General features: G+C 39.7%; 3 protein-coding genes and 1 long non-coding RNA gene across 5 annotated transcripts; 2 read left to right on the forward strand and 2 right to left on the reverse strand.

Annotated features, from left to right (window-relative positions):
- Positions 1–277: 277 nt before the first annotated feature.
- Positions 278–5,631, reverse strand: cct8 (chaperonin containing TCP1, subunit 8 (theta)). Of its 2 annotated transcripts, XM_043250911.1 has the most exons (16): positions 5,473–5,631; positions 4,479–4,569; positions 4,316–4,395; positions 4,043–4,192; positions 3,588–3,768; positions 3,429–3,490; positions 3,207–3,344; positions 2,922–3,100; positions 2,753–2,819; positions 2,546–2,633; positions 1,939–2,054; positions 1,775–1,846; positions 1,532–1,696; positions 1,305–1,424; positions 1,053–1,185; positions 278–514 (listed from the first exon to the last, which is right to left on the reverse strand). In XM_043250911.1, the coding sequence occupies exons 1-15, from the start codon at positions 5,530–5,532 to the stop codon at positions 1,078–1,080; spliced, it is 1,677 nt and encodes a 558-aa protein (XP_043106846.1). In that variant the 5' UTR covers positions 5,533–5,631; the 3' UTR covers positions 278–514; positions 1,053–1,077. The 2 variants fall into 2 exon arrangements, with proteins under 2 accessions (XP_043106846.1, XP_043106847.1); XM_043250912.1 differs by lacking the exon at positions 1,053–1,185.
- A 1,309-nt stretch (positions 5,632–6,940) lies between these two features.
- On the forward strand, positions 6,941–14,659 carry map3k7cl (map3k7 C-terminal like). The gene is made up of 5 exons (XM_043250678.1): positions 6,941–7,292; positions 7,714–7,795; positions 9,468–9,526; positions 11,640–11,755; positions 13,718–14,659. Exons 2-5 carry the CDS (start codon positions 7,720–7,722, stop codon positions 13,896–13,898), a joined length of 432 nt encoding a protein of 143 aa, XP_043106613.1. The 5' UTR covers positions 6,941–7,292; positions 7,714–7,719; the 3' UTR covers positions 13,899–14,659.
- Positions 10,680–12,230, reverse strand: LOC122352922. Its single transcript, XR_006251939.1, has 3 exons — positions 11,943–12,230; positions 11,621–11,741; positions 10,680–11,295 (listed from the first exon to the last, which is right to left on the reverse strand). It is a non-coding gene; the product is annotated as an uncharacterized LOC122352922 (long non-coding RNA).
- Positions 14,660–14,943: 284 nt separating the features above from the next.
- bach1b (BTB and CNC homology 1, basic leucine zipper transcription factor 1 b) lies at positions 14,944–25,562 on the forward strand. Its single transcript, XM_043250677.1, has 5 exons — positions 14,944–15,091; positions 16,834–17,084; positions 17,530–18,582; positions 19,630–19,836; positions 24,422–25,562. The coding sequence occupies exons 2-5, from the start codon at positions 16,845–16,847 to the stop codon at positions 24,866–24,868; spliced, it is 1,947 nt and encodes a 648-aa protein (XP_043106612.1). The 5' UTR covers positions 14,944–15,091; positions 16,834–16,844; the 3' UTR covers positions 24,869–25,562.
- The last annotated feature ends 1,243 nt before the right edge of the window (positions 25,563–26,805 follow it).

A 26,805-nucleotide genomic window follows, 5' to 3' on the forward strand; every position in this document is an offset into this window, starting at 1 on the left:
TCCTTTACTATAATAAACTGTCATGTTGATGTGGCTAGATGAATAATAGCTGCAATTGTGCAATTCTGTAATTATACAGATATTATTATAGGGAAACTACCTTCATCCCATAAAAGAAAAAAAAACATTCTTTGATCAGCTTTGAGAATATCAGCTTTAGCTTGTGCCTAAACGTCTTAACAGGCAGATTTAATGTTTTCAAGAATATCAAAGCATAAAAATTACACTGAATTGAGTTGTATCCCAAGCATTATTATAAACGAAGAGACAAGGAGACTGACAGCTCAAGTGCCTTTATTGGGACCAGAATAACAGCTCAGAGCCACTCACGGCTTATCCTTAAAAAAAAAAGAAAGAAATACAAAAAGAATGGGTGCTAGATATTAAATACACAACACTTGAAAAGCTAAAGACGGTGACAGGGAGACGCAGGTTAGTGACATCATTCATCCTCATCCCAATCCTTCTTTCCTTGCGGAGCTTTGGGTCCACCGGCCGGCTTGGCCATTATGATCTGAGGAGAAGCAGACACTGTCAGACACTTACAGAGTAAAAGACAGTCATTTGTGCACAGCGCGATATCCTGTGTAGAAAAAGTGCTTTTAGTGCATGCAGCATGCGGGTAAATTGTGCCAAAATGTCAAAACGTCAGAGTATGACACAAATTAGTGTTGTTCGTGAAGGAAAAATAGATCTTGAACTTGGGTCTAAAATAGAAAGTTAAACCATCATACTTATCTCTAATTAAAAGGGGATAGTTAGATGCTGTCATCATTTACTCATCCTCATGCAGTTACAAACTTCTTCTACAAATTTCTTTTATTAAAAACTAAACTTTTTTTTTTTTTTTTTTTTTAGAAGAACAACTTTGGGTAAGCAACGCCCAAAATAAACGTATTTAATGATTCTCAGCTCAATTTAAACTATTTTATCTGAGGTGTAAAACCAGGCTAGACTCGAACTGATGGTGAGTTTCCACACAGTGTTCATGCAACCCGCTTCACACACTCCAGTGGTTAGGCACTCCAAACAGTGGGGTGGTTTTTGTGCACCTTTGCAATTATTTGGGATTTCTTATCAATGATGTGTATCAAATTTGTCTGGCTCCTCATCCCAACCATCTTTGTCCCAGTGTCCTTGCTGTTTGGGAGCTTTGGGTCCCCCTGCTGGTTTTGCCATAATGATCTGGCATATACACATCACGTTATAATCCAGAAAGCAGCGCGCTAACAGAGCACCTCAATTTACAAACATGAGTGGAATATGAAACTGAAAGATGAGTAATTGTAAAGCGAAGAGCTAACCTGATCCACGCGGAGAACGGTGATGGCTGCGTTTGTGGCCAGTTTGATTCCCCAGTGCTTGACCAGGTACGGATCGAGTACGCCAGCCTCCATCATGTCCCTCACTGCAGGACCCTCTCCCTGATTGGTTTAAAACAAGCATATTAGTCTTGAAACCTTGAAATGCGTAATTTAATGTGCTTCTTTCTATTCATATCCAAATCAGTATCTGCTTCTTTTCCCCTCACCTCAATATCAAAACCGGAGTTCTTGCTGCCCTCGTGGTGCGCGGCGTACAGTTTGGAGATCAGCTCATTGCCCTTGACGCCAGAGTTTTCTGCCAGAGCGCGGGGCAGCGCTTCAAACGCCTCTGCGTACTTCTTGATGGCGTACTGCTCCAGGCCTGGGCAAGACTTCAGAGGACATGTTCGAATTATTTACACTCTTTAGCTTTTGCCAACAGCAAAATGAGAGGAGATTGATTTGCTTACTTCTCCATAGGAGGTGATGTGTTTTGCCAGCTCAATTTCAGTGGCACCGGCACCCGGACAAAGTCGTGCGTCCTGAGGGGAAATGTTTTTGTTAGGATCGCATTTTGTGATTTAAAAGGGTTTCATTAGAGGTGTTTTTGTTGTGGGGTTTTAAAGTAGCTCACCCTGACAAGGACTTTAAAGGTGTTGACTCCATCATCGATGGCGCGCTCAATGTCATCCATCAGGTTGTCTGTGGACCCACGAATTACTAAAGTGGAAATGGCGCCATCCTCTTTATCTAGGGATAAAAGGAGTGAGATAGAATGAGGTGTCTGGATACATGACTGCCAAATTAAAAAAAATACATTTAGCTCAGTTTGCTTAAGCTACATAATCAAGAAGAAAAAAAAAATTATCTGCAGAACCTGTTGGAGGGTAAGTGCCACATTTCACCCCAAAATAATAATAACAACAACAACAACAACAAATATTTAAATATATTACATGTTGGTGCATTTTAGCACTGGTTTACATTCAAGTACAATTGTATTTATTTATCAAACCATTAAAACCCTTTTCATGGTTACAAATAACTTATTATAATTATTTATCCCTATGATTGCAAAGCTGCATTTTAAGCAGCCATCCGGATCTGATGCTTAGAAACACGTCTTATTATTATCAATATTTAAGAGTTATGCTGCTTTATATTACTTGATAGTAATATTAATAGTACTTACACACAAACATTATGTATGGTATGTTAAAATAATGTTAGATTTTCCTTACCATGTTTGAAGACCACAACCTGGGTATCTCCTACTTCAGAGAGGTACACACTGTCACAGTGTCCCATCTCTTCCGGGGTCGGGGGAGTCTGTTTTGAAAAAAGAAATAAACACAACATCATTGAGAGTGACCATAATGATGCAAAACGGCTTGGTACCAACTCAAAATGCAAAATGCACTCATGAAACGTAACTCTAAATAACTCACCAGTCTGGGCAGTGCTGTGGCTCCCACCGTTTTGCATAGTCTTCTGAGATCCCATTTTGAATTCAGCCTGAGTGAAGTACAAACAGCATTCATACATTTTCCTTATATTCTCATTCTCAAATGCGGATTCAAGCAGCACAAAAAAAGAAAGGTGTCTTCTCTCTCTCACCTGACCACCATGAGCTTGTACTTGTTGGCATAATGAAGGGCCATGTCAGCAACTTTGCCCCCAGTCACAACCACATTGGCCCCCGAATCAGCAATAGACTTCACCTGGGCCTCCATCAGGTCCTCTTCTCCTTTACTGAAATTCATGAGCTCCTCTGCATTCTTTATAAGTACCGTTCCCTTTGAAGCATCAAAAAGAAATATTAAAAGAAAGCCCAAAAACCAAAAGAGAACATAATTTCATGCACATTATTGAAACAATATACAAAAGAACGCGTTTTCCTACCTTTGTTTCAGTAACCATGCAGTCAAATGGACAGGAGAACACTGCTATTTTTGCATCTTTCACTGATGTGAGGTCTCCTTCTGTCTCTTTCTTAAACACCATCCCGTGAAGCATCATAGAAGAGTTCAGTCCACAGCCCTACAAAAGAACGCAACGTAACTGAACCTGACCCACAGACACTCAGGAGTTTTAAAGCAGAGCCTAAATTCACGTTACACTTACCAAAATTTTGCACACTCTGACATTATCGACATTGAAACTGCCAGACTCGGGGAAGATAGAGACTGTAAAATAAGTAGTAATAAAATTTTAATTATTATAATGACTAAAATACAAAACATTGTCACAAAATTAAAAGCCTTCCCAGCAACCGTGCCTTACCGCAGGCCTGTGAGATAAGGTTGGCCAAGAAGTCCTCATTGCCGTACTGTTTGCTCATGACAGCTGAGCGGATCATGGCTGTGGCCTCATCCAGATCGTGCAGGTTTTTCGCAGATGAACAGACGCAGTCGGGCAGAATCTCCAGAGCTTTCTTACATGCCATCTCGTAACCCTCAATCACCTAGGATTCAACAATTACCAAACATACGATCAATAATGCAAATATCTTGTATAGTAATTCTCAACTTCAGATGAATTTGCAGGGATTAATCATGCTATTCTACCCTCATAATATATTCATTAAAAAATTCTAAACAAACTAATAGCTTTTAGTATGGGAACCAAACTCTGAGTTGAGACTCTAAAAACAAAAGGTTTTTTTTTTTTATAGAGCCACTTAATGCAACCCTCTTTCCTGATAGTGGCTTACTGCATTAGAGTGGTTGCTTACTGACCTCTGAGACCGACAGGCCCATCCTCAGCAGCTCCTCCGCAAGCTCCAGAAGAGCTCCAGCAAACACCAGCACAAAGTTTGTGCCATCGCCTACTTCCTGCTCTTGCATGTGGGATGCCATCACGATCATTTTGGCAGCTGGGTGCTGAACCTTGAGGGAAGGAAGGAAGGAAAGAATGAAAGGGAGAGACATTAGCATATTAAATTAATAAAGACACATATGTTTTCGAATTATATGCATGAGCTCCTGCTTTTTTGTTTTCACATTATTTACCTCCAGCTCTCTGAGAATGGTGGCTGCATCATTTGTGACGAAGAGTTTCTCCAAGTGGTTAATGACCATTTTGTTCATACCTGTACAGAAGTAAACGACCGTGTGACATCCAGTGATATCGCTAAAATGGTCCAATTCATCGTAGTGAAAAAAACTGCCTCACCATTGGGTCCGTATGCAGTTCTTGTGGTCTGTGCCAGTTCTTTGCATGCCTGGATGTTCCTGAAAACAGCCTCCTCAAGACCTGAATAGTGCTGATCGTAAAAAAAAACAAACAAACAAATAGCAAACGTAAGTCAAAAGTCATTTTGAAAACAAAAAACATTCGGGGCTGGTTAGCGTACACAGTATAACATGCTTGCTGATCATATCAAAGTGAAATACTAGGCAGTGAGAAATCAATGACATTTCTATGATATAGAGCGTAATATACTTCACTGCTATACCTCTATGCATACTTTATTTTTATAACTCTATTAGAAAGTACCTTTAGCAGTAGTTATGATATTTGATGGTATAATGTTTATCAAAACTGCATTTGTCAGAACCATGGGCGTGAATATGTTTTTAAAAAGGCTAAACAGTTACAAAAGCCAAAATTAACTGCAAAATCTCAATTAACTTCAATCTCTTTCAAAGTTTGGTTAATTCCTATAATTAAACGATCTGATCAGCATATGAACAAACCGAATATCCAGTGATTATGAATGAGGAACTGCCCCTTTACTGCTTCCTTTATTGTCGGATTATTCGTGTTATTTATTTTACAGACGTTAAATAAAACCATACGTTTACACAGCTTTGTCAAAACCAAATTACTTCCTCCAAATGCCTATATAAGTCAGCTGGGTGAGTGATGGAGGTGTGATCGGTGTCTGTCTGTCAGTGGCACATGTCCACAGCTAACATGCTAACTTCATTCATCCGTTACTTTCTAACAAACCCAAGTCCCGTCAAAACCTCCACATTTCATTAAGCCCTAGCAGCGATGACGGCCTTGTACAAAACATTATTCTTCCGCTGAAGTCTGAAGCGCGTGCTGGTTTTACCGGTAGCTGGGCGCTAAGAGGGCCGTGTTCTAGAAACCTCTGTGAGGAGTCACTGCGAGCGCCCTAAAACAACACAACACGAGCTAAACACCGCTTCAACAGCCCTACCTTCGCACCATCCTTTAACATCTGAGCAAAGCCCGGGGCTTTGGGGACGTGAAGAGCCATTTCGAGCGGATAAGATGAATATTACACTGATGCTGGATGAGGCTGCAGCGCACGAGAAGCATGCAGCTAAGAAAGAACAGGCGCCGCTGCCGAGAGCGGAAACACGGATCACTGATCCAGACAGACCAGAGAGTGGAGCGCCGATACAGTCGATTGATCCCCACCCAAAAACAGAAAATATTTTGTTATATTGATTTATTTAATTTGAAATTTATTGTTATTTTTTTTTATTTTATATTTCTGTCTTTAAAATTAAATAAAATCTAAACATATATTTAAGATATTTAAAACTATAAAAATGAAATAATCAAGATTTGTAAAATAAAGTACACCGTATAAAAACACATAATGAAAATAATGAAATAATAAATCAATACAGTAGAATAAATAAGTAGAATAAATAAATAGGTCAAACCAACTTCTCAAATGCATGAAAACACACACACACACGCACACACACATGCACACACGCACATATTTTTTTTTTCTATATTTTCTATTTGATCTCAGTATTTTTCTGGCTGTTTAAATATAATATCAAGATTTGTTGGTGTTTAAATATAATATCAAGATTTGTAAAATAAAGTACACCACATAAAAACACATAATGAAAATAATGAAATAATAAATCAATACACTAGAATAAAATACATAAATCAAATCAACTTCTCAAATGCATCATAACACACACACATGCACACATTATTTGTTTTTTTTTCTCTTTGATCTCAGTATTTTTATGGGTGTTTAAATATACAATTTCTAATTTTAGATTTAAACAATTTAGATATACCTCATATGATTATTCATATCACTTTAAATGAATTAATAATCTAACCTAATCCTTTGTTTGAGGCAAATTAATCTTTGAACTTATTCTGCTATACTTATTCTACTATCTGTTGTTTTTTTTTAAATATATATATATATATATATATATATATATATTTTTTATTATTATTTTATGTTAATGCATCTTTTTAAATATCAAAATTCAAATTCAAAATTCAAATTTTATTTGTCACATACACTTACATACATGGTACGACATGCAGTGAAATGTTTTTTACAATTGTCCAGCGTTGGAAAGAAAACAAAATATATATCTATATATATATATCTATATCTATATATATATATATATATATATATATATATATATATATATATATATATATATATATATATATATATATATATATACACATATAAATATAAAATATAAAAAAATATATATACAAAGAAGTGTATATATTTTATAAGTGTATATATTTTATTTTCTGTGTGTAAACCCATGTTTTGCGATCGGTTTGATGCACACAGCTCTGAAAAAGTTACAAATCATAACCCCGAACCCTTTTCTAAAGAAAGCTCATAACTACTACTACTACTACAACAAAAAAGCAACCTCTGCATTGTTCTCGTGAGCGTGTGAGTGACTCGAAGCTGATTGGAGAGATGGACATTGTTGTAGTGTAAAGTCATGCCATCTGAGCCGTTTAATTGGCGTCTGGCTGGCACACACAGAATCACAGTGCCACTCCGACAGCCTCCCGCTCGAGAGCTCTGATTGCTTTGGCTGCGGTGGTGAACCAGTTTTTGGCTTCTCGGTGTACACTACGAGGATTACGACTAGTTTATGAAGATCTACAGGACTCTCAATGGAGTGCGTTCGGCTCTGTGTCCTCTGCTGAGCGACTCTTGAGGCTCTTTTACGATTTTTATCAGAGAGTTTTCCGTAAACACGTTTCTACTGTCAGGTAAGGGCTTTTTTGTTCTTTCTTGTAGTCATATGTAACAAACGAAACGTCTCAAAAATCTTCTTTGAGCTTCAACAAAGAAAAGTCACAACAGCCAACAAGCCTTTTAATATTAATATTAGCCTTTTTATATTTTCCGTGACATTAACATTGCGCTTTCAGTCTTCTGTAAAAAAAATTTATATATATAAAGCATAATAAACATACATATAGTATTACTATAAACAACACTGAGAAACACTGTGCAGCCGATATGATCTCATTTGCTGGCTGGAAGAGGATTCATCTCCAATTGTTTGATCCCTGATGCAACTTTGGGCCCATGATGAAACCTTCTCACCACCACCTCTGAAAAGCTGCTGATCTCATTCATCTGAAGCTTCACGTCCACCCTTTTAATCCACATCTGCCCTTTTTCTAGGAATAAATGATCACTTCAACCAGACGAGTCTCTGCAGACAAAGCTGAAGTACAAATCGCTTTCAGTCTCGACGAAACCTCAGGTAACGCGTCCGCTGAGAAGGACGCGCGGATCATTACTTTAGACGCTTGTGACAAAGACCCTGCGATTGAGAGACTAAAATAGAGACGCGGCCGTACGATGCGTGACTTCTACCAAAATGGCAACAAGCAAAACCCACCCAAAGCCTCTCATGTGGGATCGATTCAGCTTTTGCCATCCTTTACAAAGAAACAGGTGCCCTCTCTATTTTAGTTGATCTCTGGCATCTTAAAAACAAAATATCTACCTAGCCACAAAGTCAACAGCGCTGTCAAAGTGTTTTACAGCTATTCGGGCAAATGCTTTGATGGCAGCTGCTGCCTGGGCATTGCAGCATCGGGTTTCTGTTTTAATACCTCACTGCTGCATGATGCACTCATTTGCTTTTAGAACACTGGCCTAAATTTAAAAGCATTTAATACTTCGCGCGTCGCCGCTGCTTTGCCCTGCGGCCTTTCTTTCCCGAACGTTCAGCACAAATAGAGCCTTTCACATAAACATGCTACATTTAGCCATCGTTCCCATAATTCCTTTTCTTTTTTCTTTTATGTGTGTGATTTACAGTCACTCATTTACGAAAACTAGAAAATCTTAACATTTATTTACTTTAACTGAAATAACAAAAACAACTAAAAGACAAAATCAACTCTGCAACATAACTTTAAAACCAACCAACAAATAATAATAGCAAATATGTATACATATACATATTTATTAACTAGGTACGTATGCCTAAAACATGCATGTGTGTGTAATATAGTAAATGTTACATTTATAATTTATTATATATATATATATATATATATATATATATATATATATATATATATATATATATATATATATATTATTAAACTGTTAATAAAATAATTCTGATATAAAAGTCTACAAGTACATATACAAAAATAGAACAATTCCCGAAAAAAGGGTGTGTGTATTTTTATAATAATATATATATATATATATATATATATATATATATATATATATATATATATATATATATATATATATTATACATAATACAATTATTTTTATATGTAATATATTAACATATTACAGTATATTATATAAAACAATGAAAGACTGATGGAGTGGAAAAGCTAAATAATACACATGCGGCGTGAAAGGCTGTTCCTCCCCACCTGGCCACAGGCCGCAGGAATCCCGTGCATATCGCGTTTCAGATAATACCCTCGCAAATTTGACCGTATATTTATGTTTTAATTGGCCGCCCGGCCGATGCACGACTGTAAACAGGCCTGTTTTTAGCTGGTTGCGTCACAGGATTCTCTTGGACATAGCTGGCGTGGCGGGAATCAGCGCAGACAAGCTGTCTGTCAGATCGCTCGTTAAAGACAAGTCATTGAGAAGAACCCAGGAGATAGTTACTTTCAATCTGTCCGTTCAGGATTTAGAGTCCATGGCCGAACAGCTGCGGCTCCAATCTGGCTTTCGACACTGATCTGGAAGCAGTTTCTGGGTGAATAACCACGTGTATGTTTAGACCAGAGAAACTAGACCTAGATCAGTGTAAACATCTAACTGCTCATGCGGTATGATTTGGCTGATTAGACGGATGTAGATGTCACCACCGATGCATTGGAGTGAACATCTCAAACATTAGGGTTCTCATACCAGACATGTTCCCTCTGGCTTTCTTTTCCTCTCAGAGTTGAGGGATGCAGAGGATCCCCTTCCATCATTCCCTGACCTTGAACAACGTCTGCAGGTAATGTTTAAAACATGACGGCATGTAGTGCTGCACGCTTAACAACACAATTACTGAATCTGCTGGAAAACACCGCCGTAATAAGCCTCTGGAAGCCTAGATATCATACAGCTCACTTTATATCTCACAGCTGAAGACTGTTGCGCATGTGAGAGGTTTTCAAATGATCCTGAATGTAAGATTCACAAAGAAAGAAGCAAAACCGGAAAGGAATAGTCTGAACCCAGGCAACATTATAGACATCTGCAGGTCACAGAAATACATAACTGCTGCTTTAAAATGTTTGTTTCTCTCTTTCTTCAACTATCTCCTCCAAACTGACTATTTTCGGTTATATGGCCAACATACAGAGAATGTAACTTTGTCATTGAGGAAATGTTTTAGCAATGCTTCTGTATGACCACAAGATGGCCTTAGTTTTATTTGCTATATATATATATATATATATATATATATATATTATATCAAAATGGCAAATTATACATTTAAAAGAAAAATAAATGTATATTAAATACAAGTATTAAATTTAGATTCAATGAAAAAAAGTATATTTGTGTGTGTGTGTGTGTGTGTGTTTTAATGCATTGCTATTATTGTTGCTATAAAAATTAATTTATTTAATGCAAATAATATTTAATACTAGTAATAACAACAAAGCAATTTATTTTTAACATTTATTTTTGCCATTATAATCTCATACATGTATATTATTATTATAATTATTATTGTACATAATATACATACATTTCTTAAATAACTGATAATTATTTAATAAAAACATTATTTTTTTGCCACTACAAGTCAATCATTTCTTATTAGTATTATTATCACAAAATAATAATTATAATAATCATTACATTTAATTTTACCAGAAGCCCATGTATTATTATTATTCACAACATAACCATCAGTTTTATTTTATATTATTATAGCTTTTGTTGAATTATTATTAAATAAAATTTTAGCTCATAAATGACATACTTTTTTATCTAATACACTTTTTTTGGTCTTCTTGTGAACAGTTTGAGAAATATATACTTCTCATAATCATGATCATCAAGAATGTATAACTTGCTTTTCATTTTCGCGTGATGTCCTCCAACTTTTCACAATCCAGTCAATTCCTGATGTAAAAAATGTCCTGACCAACAAATTTTTACCAATGTTTTACTCAAAAAAACAAACAAACAACAAAAAAAACTACATTGCACAATTAAATAGAGAGTGAATGCTGTATCATGCTGACATGAAGAATTGGTTTTTGATCGTTGTCAACATAACTAGATTAGTATTTTTTTTATACAGTTTCCTCATAACTAGTAATTTACTGACATGTTTTATTATCAAATACTCCCTCAGACTGTTTTTTTAGGGAAAAGGCTGAAGGGAGTAAACTTCCATATTTCTCTTCGCGTCTTTATCCATCTCTATACATTCTTAGCAACCTATAAAGCCGTTTATGAAATTATTAGTTATTAGTTTTTATTTATATTTGTGCTTTTAGCATGCACTTCATTTACACGAACAACATGTTGCATGAACAACATTAAATAAAAACGAAATAATTCCCCATAAAATTGTCCCTCTCTGAAATGCTGAAATATCCGAATAGGTTGGACTTAACACGCACGCACACACACACACACACACACACACACACACACACCCACACACACATTAGGGGAAAAACTGGGAGAAGTTGAAGTGTTTTGTCGTGTGGATGATATTCTGTAGGACTGTGGTTTGAGTCATCGCGAAAGAAGAAGTTCCTGACACAAAAGGAATAAAAAAAGTCAAGCGTCTCACAAACTGTTTCCACATATTATGTTTCATCTATTGATTGAAACCCTCTCGTCAGGCCGTATGACGATTCTGTGTATATTCCAGGATGTAGCAGACAATCCAAATATAACATCATAAAGACAAAAAAAAAAAAAAAACTAAGTTCCTGAATTCAAGCCCAGCCACTGCAGCCACACTGTGACACACTTCTTAACTAACTTTTAAAAAAGAGCTATTGTGATTTGTGCTGAAGTATTAGTAAAAACAAAACGCTTACAGTTTCGCCAATAAAAAGAAGTGACGCAATAATACCGTGGCTTTCTTCCCCTAGCCGGTGCTGCCGTGTCGGTCTCTAAAGGAGTCCATAGAAGTGTACAAAAACCACTGCAAGATGGCCAACGAGTTCAGCCAGGTCAAGCACGAAATCGACAGGCTGGAAGACAGAAAGTAAGCCACTCAGACACAAACACGCATTCGTGAGCTGTTAATTACCCTGTTAATATGCTATTGTCATATAAAAGATATACATAGGGCTGTCAACCGATTCATTAAAAAAATGTTCTTGTGTAATATAATCATTCGACTGCACTAAACTTTGAGACAGTATATAAACAAGACAGTTGATCAAAGCTACCTTTGTCTGCCTGCGCGGAGTCATGCTGCTCTACTGGTTAAAATAGGCCTGTGTAATCATGACAAGACTTGGCATACTGTATTGTGGTATGCAGGACTTTTTGTTTTTTTGACATTGCAAAACCACACTTTGATGAAAACGAAAGTGCACTCAAACCTAACAAGTGTTCTTCAGTTTTTAGGATTTCAAACAAGTAAAAAGTACATTTGTGTTTTCAAACCACACATTATAGTACACACCACAAAATACTCATGACAATGTATGTAAACATAACTAATGTTAAATGCATATACAACCATATAATATTTGTACACCATAAATACTATTATTATTTATAGAATTATATCACACAGAAGAATTTATATATATATATATATATATATATATATATATATATATATATATATATATATATATATATATATATATATATATATATATATATATATATATATAGTGCTGTCAAATGAAACACTCAAACATTATGTAAACTATTTTGGATTACAGTTTGTCTCAATTGCTTTCTCAAATTATTATTTTTTTTCCCAAAACAATAATTTCAGGTTTGTGAACAATTATCTTCTTGTTCACATGCTTTGGCACATGCGTGCAAACATCAAGTACAACTGTCTGCAGTTTTGCACAACAACCAATTGTACACGGCTTGCTGATCAAAACTGATTTAAATCGTCAAACTCTTCACAACTCAATCATTTTTCATCGTGCAAGCCATCACAATCAAAACCATCCATTCAGTTATGAAAACACACATTTATTTCTACGTAATATTGACTATTCTCAACAAATATCTATATTTATATCTATTTTTATAGAACCTTAATTTCCTAATTGACTGAAAAAAAATTATTTTTAACAATTTGTCACAATGACAAAAATACTTTATATTTTGGTGGCTTTGGCCTAATTACTGACAAGATATATATATAGTTCTATTTTGAATAAAATGATTTGCAAAATGTGCTTTGAATATATATATATATATATATATATATATATATATATATATACATACAGAATATGTATATTAATTATTATCATTAATATAGTATATATATTATATTATATAGACTGGTTCTGGTTTAACACAAAACCCTTCTTGTCATCTAAATGCCGCTGTAAATTTCCAGTGTTTGTTCTCTTTCTCATCTTCTTTTTTTCCTCATGTGTTTTCCGCACATGAACTTTTTCAGATACACTGGGTTCAGATAAAGCACAGAGCTCAGCTAGAGAACCATTTCTGATGTTCCCTAGTGATATACTATGTATATAGCATGTCTCTGATTCATCGTCGTGCAGTCAAACATTTTTCTGCAGTGTTTTCTGCGTTTTAACCCTTCAAATACAGAAACAAAAGGCAGCACATTACAACCCTGCTCCAACTGTTAATATTCCAAAGGCCACATGTAGATCACCCGCTGTCTTTGCAATGTAGTGAAGCGTTACAAATCACAGACAAGCCATCAAGGCATCGTCGTCGTCTGCTGTATATGATTTAGTTTTTCTTTTTTTCTGATTGAGATCATTGTATCAACCCAGTTACCCAGAGCTATGGCATCAACAGTTTCACTTCCTATTAAAAGGTTTCGGGCATAGAACCGCCGACTGCAGTCACCTGTCTGACACCCAGCCCACATAATATGCTATTTTGGCACACACTTTTCATATTATCATTACATAAAACACAGTCATTAAAAGACGTTATGTAATGAATGATTAAACCGTGTTATTTCCCTGTTTGTGTCTGTCACGCTCAGGAGAGAGCTCATGGCAGAGCTGCTGGAGGACGAAAAGGCGTCGACGGAGTTTGCGCGACTCGAGGAGGAATACAGGACACTTACGGAAGAGAACCAAAACCTGATAACAGTCCACAGCCAACGCGCACAACAGCTAGAGACGCTCCGAGTGATCAGTCAGAAGAGGCAGGGCTCCTCGTGACCTTTGACTTCAGCGCGAAAGACCTCTCACCTCTGGGTCTTCACTACTGCTTATAAAAATCTCAGCATTCCTTCAGTGCTTGTGTAATGCACTGAAGCGGGGAAACCGATCTCGGATCAGTGTGCTTAGACCGAGAGACTTAATCGGTGTACATTTGACACATTTTAAGCGCTAATATGCGTCTATTTCAGAGCTGAGAGGTCGCCTCACTCATGTATTTCTGACACTGCATTCTGAATATACACTATTTTTCTTCGTGCGTGTTTCTTGACAGATGTGCTTCACTCACCTATATTGTACAAATGAAAGTTTTTACCGTTTACTGTCTGCCAGTTGCATAAAAAGGGAATTAAGGAATTACATTTCTGCTCCGCTATTTGAGTTCAAGCTAGGTGATGATAAATGTATGACTATACGCCATTGTTTAGTCACTCAGCAATAGGGAACTTGGGTTTCGAAATGTGATCTGCTCATTTTAGGATTGTGAAACCCTTCAAAAATATCAATGGCTGACACCCCATCCCACACAAGTGAAATACCAGAGGTGTATGTCCACAAACCAGTTTAGCAGTGTGAAAGGTTTGCTTCCTCCAGATTTAGGGGTTATTTAGTCTGAGGCTTTGTTTAGTTAGTTCTTCTTTCTTTATCAGAATTAAGATTTTGAATGGTAAAAACGTAATGCTTATGTTGACATTTAGACTCAACGTTTTACACTACAGTGTTTACTAACCATACTATGTAAACTGTACAATAAAATAGTTACATTATTTTATAGCATTGTATAACTCACGACTTTAAATGAAAAGCACTGTTATGGCATTAATGATTTTTAGACTTTAAGTTAGGAAGACACAAAGCTTCAGTATAACGTATATTGCATTTCGTTTTTTCCCGGGACTGAAGAGGTTAAACGTCTGTCAGTCTTTACAGTCGACTGTAGGTGAGGTCTGGCGACGAAATGTAAGGAAGTGGCGATGTTAATGATTGACAGGACAGAGGGCCAATGAAAGGTCCGTGTTTGAGAGGGCGGGACAAAAACAATTTTTTTTTTGGCAGAAGTCACATGACACCAGAGTGACACACAAGCGCCTCCTTATTTTGATAGTTACAAGTGAGCGCTTTAAACAAGCCTAGTTAGTATGTAGTATCAAATCCATCAAACTTTTTTCGCTCTCTCTCCGGTGATATGACAGGTGAGTTTACAATCTCTCGTGGATTTGTCGGCTTTTTGTGTCAAAAGAGACAAAGGCGTTGAGAAAGAGATCAGTTAACTTTATAGTTAAAGTTTAAAATCTAATTTAAAACGTATTATTTGGTTTAGTTCGGATATAGTTCTGTTTCACGCTATACGACGTCGACTTTTTTCTTAACGACCAAGACTGTATTCTTCTGTACAGATGTCTTTTTTCCCCCCAGTCGGACGCAGGCTGTCTCAAAACATAATGGGCTTTCTACCCAGACAGCATTTTAGCGTCGCATCCGCGTTCCGAAGGTTCTATTTAAACATTTAAAGCGCGCCAAGGACGCTGCCTAGGTAGGCGGCTCACTATGTTTTGCGACACAAGCGTAGTGTTGGGGTTTTATTACATCCAAGGCGCGTCTGTTGTTTTTACTCGACACGGGATTAGGGAAACGAGCTCGAATATTTCCGTTTAACAACATAAAATGCCCCAGCCGAACAGCATGAGGCAACCGGTCCCCGAGTTCCTCGTAAAGTGTAGGAGTAATGGAGAGGGACAGACGGGGAAAATGCTTGCTCATCCTTTATCAGCAAAACCCAGTGAGTCAGCATCGAGAGGCGCGCTCTTGCGCCACTCACACTCATGACTTGACTAGGTCAAATACACGGTCGAGATAAGGAGCTCCCGCGGGTAAGGACACGTAGGTAGCGTTTCAAAAAGCGTTTGTTTTTAGCCTCACTTCCCGCAGAACGAGTGTTTTTTTAAGAAGTAAGGCACTGTTGGCTTGTCGGACGGACAGCTGCAAATTCGATAGTTTCATACAAGTTTAATGAAAAGAAGTTAATACCGAGAAGCTAGCAGACTGCCCCGTTAATGAGTAAATCATTCCAAAACAACCCAAAGCTGGCCGAGCAGACAGCAAAAAACCGAAAGAGAGCCGTGAGTGGAGTGGCATTCATTTACCCTCCAAGTACAAAGTGCCTCTCTTATTCCGTTTCGGGTTTTTTTTAAACTAGTGACATGCACAAGAGCAGGCAGATTCTGGAAATAAAATAGTCGTCTCCGTTAACAATAACTCGCAGGTCCTTAAAAAGTTTGTTAAAGCCCTCAGCCTGCATTCTTTCAACTTATGCTTTTAAATAACCATGTCAAACAGTGGAATTCTGGGTAAAAAAAAAAAAAAAAAAAAAAACTACATTAGCATTATTCCGAAAATAAAATAAATCAAAACAAGATCTTTGCTTTAGCCTCTTTTTAGCCTCAACAAAAACGTGATAATGCATTGTTCAGCCATGTCCTGTTTTGTGCATGTTCTTTGTATATAATAAATGATAAACCAATACGGGTGTTATAATTCACCTCTTTGCTAGTTGGTGGGTTATAACTTTTTAGGGAAAAATGTATGCTTCTGGAACCAGCGCTGCTGAAAAAGTTGCAGAGCATTGTTGTAATTTGTAAAAAAAAACAAAAAAAAAACAATAGGGAATTTAATATTGTGTTCACGACATGGAAATCTTTAGAGTAAATATTTTTTTGAGCTCTGAAATATTTAACTTTTTTTAAAAGCTTTTTTAAAAAACGCTGCATACAATATTGACAACATAATGTTGTAAGATCTCTATCCAGTAAAAGGAAAACCTTGATGATGCTCGCTGTAATGAATGAGTTAATCTGAACAGAATAATCTGTTATGAATAGCACACACACGACAGTTTAATGGAACTCAGCTCATATCCTTTGTTTTTACCATACAGATTAACTCAGCATGTCGGTGGAAAACTCCAAGTCGTTTAAGTTCACCTTCCAGTCGTCTGTGCACAGTTCCCACGTCCTGCAGTGTCTGAATGAGCAGAGAAAGAAGGATCTTCTGTGTGACGTGACTGTTGTGGCCGAGACCCAGAGTTATCGGGCCCACCGGGCAGTCCTGGCGTCCTGCAGTGATTATTTCAGCGCTCGTTTGTCCAGTCATTCACCTGAAGGAATTATCCTAAACCTTCCTGATGAGGTAACAACAACATTATTAAAGGAGGAAGCTCATGGGATGTCTCTGGCCCAGTATTGATGCAGAAATATTTCAAGGGAAAGTTTTAATTCTGTCATTAATTACTTGCCTTGATGTCATTCAAAACCTGCAAGAACTTCGTTCATCTATAAAACACAAGTTAAGATATTTTTGATGAAATCCGAGCTTTTTGCCCCTCAATAGACGGCAACATAACTATCACCTTTGTGGCCCAGAAAGTTTGTAAGGACATTGTTAAAATAGTGTTAATGTTAATTTTGCAATTAAAACCATTGAAAAATAATCTAGATAACTTTATTAAACAATACTCCTGAGACAGAATTGAAATTTTTATGTGAACTATCCCTTTACTTCAACGTCTATATGAGATATAATGTATTTTTATGTATTTGATTTAAAACATACAGTTTTTTTTTTTATTTTGAAGGTTTCCTCTGAGGGATTTGAACCCTTGCTGGACTTTGCCTACACCTCAAAACTCATCTTCACCAAAGAGAACGTGCTGGAAATCCGCAACTGTGCCTCTGTTCTTGGTTTCAAGAACTTGGACAAAGCCTGCTTTGACTTCCTTCTCCCCAAGTTCTTTGACAGCAGCAGAAATGCATCCAAAGTCCAGAGAAAGTGCTGCAAAACCAAATGCTGCAAATCACGAGGGGCTGAAATCAGCTCGGTCGATGGGCATGACACTGTCGATGAAGACAAATCATTACTTCAGCCCTCTCAGTTGCAGCTTGAAGTCAAAGAGCCATCTTGTCCTCCCTCGGTGGCCATCGAGGACGTCGGAAAAAGCTGTCACGGCCAGGAAGACACCGATTACTCCTTTCTGTGCCCAAAGTACCGGAAGTTTCAAATAGCTTGCGGGAAAGAGCGATCCTGTCTGGATGCTTGCGACTCAAAACCCATGTCCCTTGACAAGACAGAAGAATGTCCTTTAAACTGCCTGCCTTGCTCAAGCAATGAAGACGGCAAGGAGATGTTATCGTGCGAAAAGACACCTGAAGATTCTCCTCTGCCTGAATGCTGTCCCCTGAATCCTGGTCCTCGCACGGGCCAGCCGTTACTCGCCATCTGTAACGAGTCTACGCAATCCGTTTGCGACTCGGGACCGGAGGATGCTGTGAGGCCGTACGCGGAGCTCAAAGCGGACCGATGCGGTGAACAGAGGAGCTCGGAGGAAATAGAGGTGGCCAAACAGCTCACGTTCTGGCCGGATTCGTGCCAGGCGTCTCGCTCTGACCTGGGCTTGGTGACGAAACCCTTGAATCTCAACTGTCTGAAAAGCTGCCACCCGGACCCCAGAGCGGTGGAGTGTCCGTTCCTGCAGAACTTTGGCGCGGTGGGAGCTCACCTGTACGATGGAGAGGGGGGACCCACTTCACAGGGCAGTCCGTACGTGCCCTCCAACCAATCAGGGGAGGACTCTGATAGCTTTGACACGGAGGGGGACAGCGAGTCCTACAGCAGTGAACGAGTGTGTGAGGTGAGGTCTGCTTGCCTTCCCTAAGCTTCTGTGCTTGAATGATGCATGAAATTGTGCAGTTTGTTGAGGAAAGATGTGCATTACGGTTTGTTTCAAATGTCCAGTTGTCAAAATGAAAAAATCATAGACTTACTTTACAGACTAAACCTTTGTGAAGATGTAATGATTATTACTTTGCTGTTTTTATTGTAGTAGCATTTTAATAATAATAATTATTATTATTACTAACAAGTATATTCTCTTAACTAAAGTCACATGTTTAACTTCAGTTTTAATTAACTGTTTATACATTTTATACAAATATATTATGTTATGATTATTACTAATATCAGCAGTCATTATTAGCAGCACTTATATAAGAATACTATTATTCATATAGTATTGTATTATTAATATAATGTAATTATATTAATGTGTATAATTATATTCATACAAAATTATGATGATGATTATAATTATTATCCAAAGTTGTTTTGTAATTGAAATGATTGTGAATTTATTTAATTTTTTTTTTTTGTCAAGCAACATATTTCTTAAGAAGTTATAAAGTTGAGCAATTTCATTAACAAATGGTCTTAATTAATAAATGATAAAGTTGAGCAATTATTCAGCAATGCATTAAATTAGTTACTTTTGCCTGTTAATAACATTTGATGGGTGATTTTCCAAATGTTGCAAATAAATCAGTATTAATAAAGAAATATTGGTCAGTTCAACAGTTGGTGTATCTCCCTTATCTAATCACTAGAACCTCATATAGTTGGAATAGGCAAAAACCTGGCAACCCTAGTAAGCGTTAGTTAGCTTTGTTAATGTTGGTTAGACTTTGCACTGCTCGGTGCCTTTTGAGCAGTCTGGAATCATAATTACTTTGCACATCTGATAATGCCTTTTCAGACTCCTTGTGAGGTTCAAAGTCCACACGAGTGCTGAGTGAAGACCTTAAAAGTAGCATTAACCCATAAATCTCTTACTGAAAGTTGAGCAAAATTAAGTCTTTTAAATATAAACCGTTGTACTCACGGCATGCTGGTGTTTTCTCTTCAGATGGCGCTGCCGCTCTCGGTGGATCAGATCGTGTCTCTGAGCAGGAATGACTTCCAGCAGATGCTGAAGCAGCAGTGTTTAACACGGGAGCAGCTCGATGTTGTGCATGACATCCGCAGAAGGAGCAAAAACAGGATTGCAGCCCGGCGCTGCCGCAAGCGGAAACTGGACTGCATACACAACCTGGAGTGTGAAATCGTCAAACTGGTGAGCATTCAAAAGATCCTTAGTCTGAGGTATCCCTAAAGGTTTAAAGTTTATAGCTGTGCACCGGTGCTTCAAATAACTCGTTCAGGATTAAAGTTTTCATCTGCAGCTGCTTTTTCAGTGAATTTCACAAAAAAAACTGTATTGATTGCACAGTATTTTCCTTCAAGAAAATGCACTATTTAAGGATTTTTTTAAATAACATTTAATAAGATGAGCTATTCTGATTTTTGTAATGCCGGTGTATGTTTTGATTAGATATATCAAATTATTTTTTATTAATATACCGTAAATTCTGGACTATAAAGCGCACCTGCATATAAGCCGCATCCGCTCTATTTAAAAAGTTTTGCTCTTCCCGCTGCCTCCTCCAGCGTCTCACCATAGACTCATTGACGCTAAGCTTCCGAGCGGCAGCGCGGTTTCCTTCTTGTATAACGAGATCGATGGCCTTCAACTTAAAACTTGCATCATACGAACTTCTTCGTGTGGGTTCCATGATGAAGGGGTGAGGATTTGAAAAGATAGAGTTTGACAGGATTGGCAATTTGTCATCCTTCTATCCGCTTCTACCGACTTATATCTGCTAAAGAGGAACTAGCGTATTCTTCTTTGCATTTATTTTGTCTTGGTTTTGATTCTAATTCCGGTTAGAGCGCCCCTAGCGGTGGGGAAAAAATCTGCAGAATAGCCGCACCTTTGTATAAGCCGCATGGTTCAAAACCTATGAAAAAAGTAGCGGCTTATAGTCCAGAATTTACGGTGTATATTTGTATAAATAATAACATTATTAACCAAAATAATATAAATATTTTAAATATTATTATTTTATTTATTCACACTTTTATTGTGGTAAAGAATTGCATGGCAATTGTAAATGTAATGGTCCTAAAAGATAATAATTGATAATTTAATTTCTGTTTTGTTATAATTGGTGTGAAATATGACCTAAACAGGTTTTTGTTAGATTTATCCATACATTTGCATTGCGTAGAAAATGTACATTTATTATTGCTCAGTTTTAACAGCTCATTTAAATAAATGGGATATTAAATAAAATAAATATTGAATAAAATCATAGTAAGCTATGCCTTGATTTATAGATGAATTACATTGCTTTTAACAGTTTGTTAAAACAATGTCTTCTTCTTCTTCTTCTTCTTCTTCTTCTTCTTTTCTTCCGCTTATCCGGGGCCGGGTCGCGGGGGCAACAGTCTAAGCAGGGATGCCCAGACTTCCCTCTCCTCAGACACTTCCTCCAGCTCTTCCGGGGGGACACCGAGGCGCTCCCAGGCCAGCCGAGAGACATAGTCTCTCCAGCGTGTCCTAGGTCTTCCCCGGGGCCTCTTCCCGGTGGGACATGCCCGGAACACCTCCCTTGGGAGGCGTCCGGGAGGCATCCGGAACAGATGCCCGAGCCACCTCAGCTGGCCTCTCTCGATGTGGAGGAGCAGCGGGTCTACTCCGAGCTCCTCCCGAGTGACTGAACTCCTCACCCTATCTCTAAGGGGCGCCCAGCCACCCTACGAAGGAAACTCATTTCGACCGCTTGTATCCGGGATCTCATTCTTTCGGTCATGACCCAAAGCTCATGACCATAGGGTGAGTAGGAACGAAGATCGACGATAAATCGAGAGCTTCGCCTTGCGACTTAGCTCTTTTTTCACCATGACAGACCAGTACAGCGACTGCATTACTGCAGAAGCTGCACCGATCCGCCTGTCAATCTCTCGTTCCATCCTTCCCTCACTCGTGAAGCGAGACCCCAAGATACTTAAACTCCTCCACCTGGGGCAGGAGCTCCCCACCAACCTGAAGGGGGCAAGCCACCCTTGTCCGACTGAGGACCAAGGCCTCAGACTTGGAGGTGCTGATTTTCATCCCTGCCGCTTCACACTCAGCTGCAAACCGCCCCAGCACACACTGTAGGTCTTGGCCAGATGCAGCCAACAGAACAACATCATCAGCAAAAAGCAGAGAAGCTATCCTGTGGTCACCAAACCAGACCCCCTCCGGCCCCTGACTGCGCCTAGAAATCCTGTCCATAAAAATAATGAACAGGACCGGTGACAAAGGGCAGCCCTGTCGGAGTCCAACATGCACTGGAAACAAGTCTGACTTAATGCCGGCAATGCGAACCAAGCTCCTGCTCTGATCATACAGGATCGGACAGCCCTTAGCAAAGGGCCCCTTACCCCATATTCCCAGAGCACCCCCCACAGGACACCACGAGGAACCCGGTCGAATGCCTTCTCCAAATCCACAAAACACATGTAGACTGGTTGGGCAAACTCCCAGGAACCCTCCAGCATCCTGGAGAGGGTATAGAGCTGGTCCAGTGTTCCACGTCCAGGCGAAACCCGCATTGTTCCTCTTGAAGCCGAGGTTCAACTATCGGGCGGATTCTCCTCTCCAGTACCCTGGCATAGACTTTCCCAGGAGGCTGAGAAGTGTGATCCCCTATAGTTGGAGCACACCCTCCGGTCCCCCTTCTGAAAAGAGGAACCACCACCCCGTCTGCCAGTCCAGAGGCACTTTCCCGCGTCCACGCGATGCTGCAGAGGCGTGTCAGCCAAGACAGCCCCACAACATCCAGAGACCTGAGGTATTCCGGGCGGATCTCGTCCACCCCTGGTGCCTTGCCACAGAGGAGCTTCTCAACCACCTCAGTGACCTCAGCTAGGGTAATGGTGAGTCCCCCCGGCTCCCCGGCCTCTGCTCCCTCAGTGGAAGGCGTGTTGACGGGATTGAGGAGGTCCTCAAAGTATTCCTTCCACCGCCCCACAATATCCCCAGTCGAGGTTAGCAGGTTCCCATCAGCACTATATACGGTGTTGGCAGGGCACTGCTTTCCCTTTCTGAGGCGTCGGACGGTTTGCCAGAACCTCTTTGAGGCCGTTCGATAGTCATTTTCCATGGCCTCCCCGAACTCCTCCCAGACCCGAGTTTTTGCCTGCACAACCACCCGGGCAGCAGTCCGCTTGGCCCACGGTACCTGTCAGCTGCTTCAGGGGTCCCTCGGGCCAACCATGCCCGATAGGACTCCTTCTTCAGCTTGACGGCATCCCTTACTTCCGGTGTCCACCATCGGGTTCGGGGTTGCCGCCACGACACGCACCGGAGACTTACGGCCACAGCCCGGACGGCTGCGTCGACCAAAGAGGTAGAGAACATAGTCCATTCGGACTCAATGTCTCCAGCCTCCTCGGGATCCGGTCAAAGTTCTGCCGAGGCGGGAGTTGAAGATCTCCTGACAGGGTCTCTGCCAAGCGTTCCCAACAGACCCTCACGGTACGTTTGGGCCTGCCAAGTCTGTCCGGCCTCCTCCCCGCCTAACGGATCCAACTCACCACCAGGTGGTGATCAGTTGACAGCTCCGCCCCTCTCTTCACCCGAGTGTCCAAGACATGCGCCGGAGATCAGATGATACAACCACAAAGTCGATCATCGACCTCCGCCTAGGGTGTCCTGATGCCAGGTGTACTGGTGGACACCCTTATGCTTGAACATGGTGTTCGTTATGGACAGACCGTGCCTAGCACAGAATTCCAACAACAGAACACCACTCAGGGTTTAGATCGGGGCCGTTCCTCCCAATCACGCCCCTCCAGGTGTCACTAGCATCACCAACGTGAGCGTTGAAGTCCCCCAGCAGGACGATAGAGTCCCCGGTTGGAGCACTTTCCAGCACCCCTCCCAAGGACTCCAAGAAGGCCGGGTACTCTACACTGCCATTCGGCCCGTAGGCACAAATGACAGTGAGAGTCCTCCCCAACCCGAAGTCGCAGGGAGGCGACCCTCTTGTCCACCGGGTTAAACTCCAACACATGGCGGCTAAGCTGGGGAGCTATGAGCAAGCCCACACCAGCCTGCCGCCTCTCACTGCGGGCAACACCAGAGTAGTGAAGAGTCCAGCCCCTTTCGAGAAGATGGGTTCCAGAGTCCAAGCAGTGCGTGGAGGTGAGCCCGACTATCTCTAGCCGGTATCTCTCAACCTCACGCAACAACTCAGGCTCCTTCCCCCCCAGAGAGGTGACGTTCCATGTCCCTAAAACTAGATTCTGAGTCCAGGGGTTGGGTTGTCGAGGTCCCCGCCCGACTGCTACCCAAACCACAAGGCACCGGCCCCTTACGGTCCCTCCTGCAGGTGGTGGGCCCACGGGGGGATGGCCCCACGCCGCTGTTTCGGGCTGAGCCCGGCCGGGTCCCGTGGGGCAAGACCCGGCCACCAGGCGCTCGCATGCCGGCCCCGGCCCCAGGCCTGGCTCCATGGCGGGGCCCCGGCTGCGCCATACCGGGCGACGTCGCGACTCCATTCCAGGTCTTTTCCATAAGGGTGTCATGGACCGCTCTTTGTCTGGCTTGTCACCTAGGACCTGTTTGCCATGGGAGACCCTACCAGGGGCATATAGCCCCGGACAACCTAGCTCCTAGGGTCATTCAGGCACTCAAACCCCTCCACCACGTTAAGGTGGCGATCCTCGGAGGGGTTAAAACAATGTAATCCAGTAAAATATTACATGCAACTCAAATGCCATATAAATAATATTTGTATGTATGTATGCGTTTTGTTTGTGGCCTGCAGAGAAGCGAGCGAGAGAAGCTGACAGCTGAAAGGATAAAGCTGAATCAGATGAAGATGAAGGCCTGGGAGAGTTACTCCGGCTTGTATGAGAGGGTCTGTACCGAAGCCTCCCTCAGACCCGATCAGCTTCAGGTGCTGGCCAAATATTCCTCTCCAGACTGCCCGCTGTCTGCCTTCCTGTGCCCCTCTCAAGACCTCTCTCAGAGTCCCCAGGCTTCGGACCCCTCCACGCACACCTGTTGCCCCAGAGCCAAACCACCGATTAATTCCTCAACGGAAAATACCGTTGCACAGTCAAGCTCGCAGAACCTGTTACCTCTCAGGGTCTCCGAAGCTCCGTCACACACCTGTCCCCCTGACGCCTCGCCGCTGGACTGTAGTTCGGTGGTGAAACTCGCCACCGAGCTGCTCATCGGCGGCCACGAAACGGACCAACTGCAAAATTAAGCACGTTGGTTGAAGGAAGGACCACAGGAAATCACTGAAAGACTTTAATTATTTACTAAAGGTGCATTTAACAAACGTGACATCACTACTGTCCTCGTCTGATTGTAGGTTGTGCGTTATATTTTATTTTTTTACTCGGACCCTTTAAGAATTAGCATTAAGCTTGTGTCGGTCAGTGTTTAATGAAGTATTCCTTTACCTGCCTAAAATGGTAATTTATAGTCTAAACACAGGTGTCCCCGAACATCCTCGCATTCTGATGGAATCGACCTCAACTCACGGGATCATTTCTGGACTTACAACACAACGAACCTCATCTCACAGCTCAGTAATAACCTCTTTTTCTTCTCAGGGGACGTAAAGCTATTGGACTACACTGTTTTCGCTGAAACTGTGACACTCAAAATGTCTCGAAACTTTTTAGAAGAGACCACTGAATCTGGGAATCAGACTCTCAGGTGTTCAGAACTGCACATAATGTAGTTTCACTAATGTTTTTTTTTTGGAATTAAAAATGTCCAAATCCATTTACAAGTAAAAAAAACGGTTTCGTTGTATGTGTTGATTTAAATAAACATCTCATCTCGTTTCTTTTTAAGTTTAATGTGATAACACTTTAATTATTCCGCTCTGTTTTCTAGATGCTTGGGACCAAATTATCAAAGCTTGATAATAAATGACTTACAAAAATTTGTACATTTGACAATTTCTTTTTTTTTATTTGACTGTAAATCTCTAAAAATAATGTTAGTTGTTATTATATAAAATATATAGTAATTTCTAGTAGTTGAGCAGTTAATTCTCATATTGTATTTTCTGATAGTTTTGTCAAATTTGTCCTCTCCCCAAATCGCTACTGAAACACCCTAATAATATATTAGAAGTTATACTGCCTTATTAATGTTTGCTTACATCAGATTGTAATTTTTTTTGTAATATTTTTGCTATTTAATAATATTGAATCAATGGAAATTATTTTTTAACAATATTTCAAGTAATTTATTATATATGTTATAATTTGAATTAATTTAATTTAGTTTTTTTTTATTTTGTAAAAAGCAAAAAGTAGATCATACCGATTTAAAGGTTAAGGATTCATTACTTTGAATATAATTTAACCAAAAACTTTTTTTTTTAAACTAAATGTACTATAAAAAATACAACTATAAGTACTATGTTAGAAAAAAAAATCTATATTACATTATTTAAATATGTTTTATAGAAATATTGTTTACCGGCATGCCCTGTTGTTATTATTAGTAAAAGCACTTTAAAATATCAGGGGTGTAAATTGAAGTAAATATACGTTTATATAGTAGAACAATACCTATATATTTAATTTGGGAATCTCGAAGTGAAGGGTATTGTTATTAACAGTATTGTACCAACAGATGGCAGCACCAACCCAACAAAAAAATTCCCATTTTCCCATAATCCCAGCACCTGTAGCCGCCTCGGTAACGTGTAAACACGCTTCAGTCTAAACAAAGACAGCTCGGGGACAAATTCGTGAAATAATTTCATATTACAATCTGTGTTGTCTCCGAACTAAGAATGTGCGGCGGGATAATGACAGGCTGTGAGGCATTTTTCATCGTTTCAATCACTTTGATGGATACGTTCTGTCCGGCTGTCAGCTTCTGAACAGCGTGTTCATGTTTGTGTGTTCTGTTCCGTTCCCTTGGGTTAATCTGGCATGATCATCGCTTTCTGTACAAAGACAGCCATCGGTTATAATTGATCTTCATTTGACAAAGGACCATCAGAAAACAGATCCTTTTTTTTGGGCGTCTCGGTCTCCTAGTATCCCGGTATTCATTTTACAATAACAATCACGTTAATGTTAACATTATAGTTAAAAATCATAACCTAATAATAAAAGAATAAAATTGGTTTGTGAAATAAGTATGACTGTCTTTCTTAAAGCAACAGTATAT

The sequence above is a fragment of the Puntigrus tetrazona genome, chromosome 10 (genome assembly GCF_018831695.1).
Source record: "Puntigrus tetrazona isolate hp1 chromosome 10, ASM1883169v1, whole genome shotgun sequence".
Lineage (NCBI taxonomy): Eukaryota > Metazoa > Chordata > Actinopteri > Cypriniformes > Cyprinidae > Puntigrus > Puntigrus tetrazona.

Bases quoted from the DNA above. Each gene is read 5' to 3' on its own strand.
- cct8 (XM_043250911.1), bottom strand. From the start codon at position 5,532: ATGGCTCTTCACGTCCCCAAAGCCCCGGGCTTTGCTCAGATGTTAAAG. The intron at 4,570-5,472 runs GTAGGGCTGTTG...TTTTACGATCAG, and splicing joins TGTTAAAGGATGGTGCGAAG to CACTATTCAGGTCTTGAGGA. The intron at 1,186-1,304 runs GTTAGCTCTTCG...TGTATATGCCAG, and splicing joins CCGTTCTCCGCGTGGATCAG to ATCATTATGGCAAAACCAGC.
- map3k7cl (XM_043250678.1), top strand. From the start codon at position 7,720: ATGATCACTTCAACCAGACGAGTCTCTGCAGACAAAGCTGAAGTACAA. The intron at 9,527-11,639 runs GTAATGTTTAAA...TTCTTCCCCTAG, and splicing joins ACCTTGAACAACGTCTGCAG to CCGGTGCTGCCGTGTCGGTC. The intron at 11,756-13,717 runs GTAAGCCACTCA...TGTCACGCTCAG, and splicing joins GACAGGCTGGAAGACAGAAA to GAGAGAGCTCATGGCAGAGC.
- bach1b (XM_043250677.1), top strand. From the start codon at position 16,845: ATGTCGGTGGAAAACTCCAAGTCGTTTAAGTTCACCTTCCAGTCGTCT. The intron at 18,583-19,629 runs GTGAGGTCTGCT...TTTTCTCTTCAG, and splicing joins GCAGTGAACGAGTGTGTGAG to ATGGCGCTGCCGCTCTCGGT. The intron at 19,837-24,421 runs GTGAGCATTCAA...TGTGGCCTGCAG, and splicing joins AGTGTGAAATCGTCAAACTG to AGAAGCGAGCGAGAGAAGCT.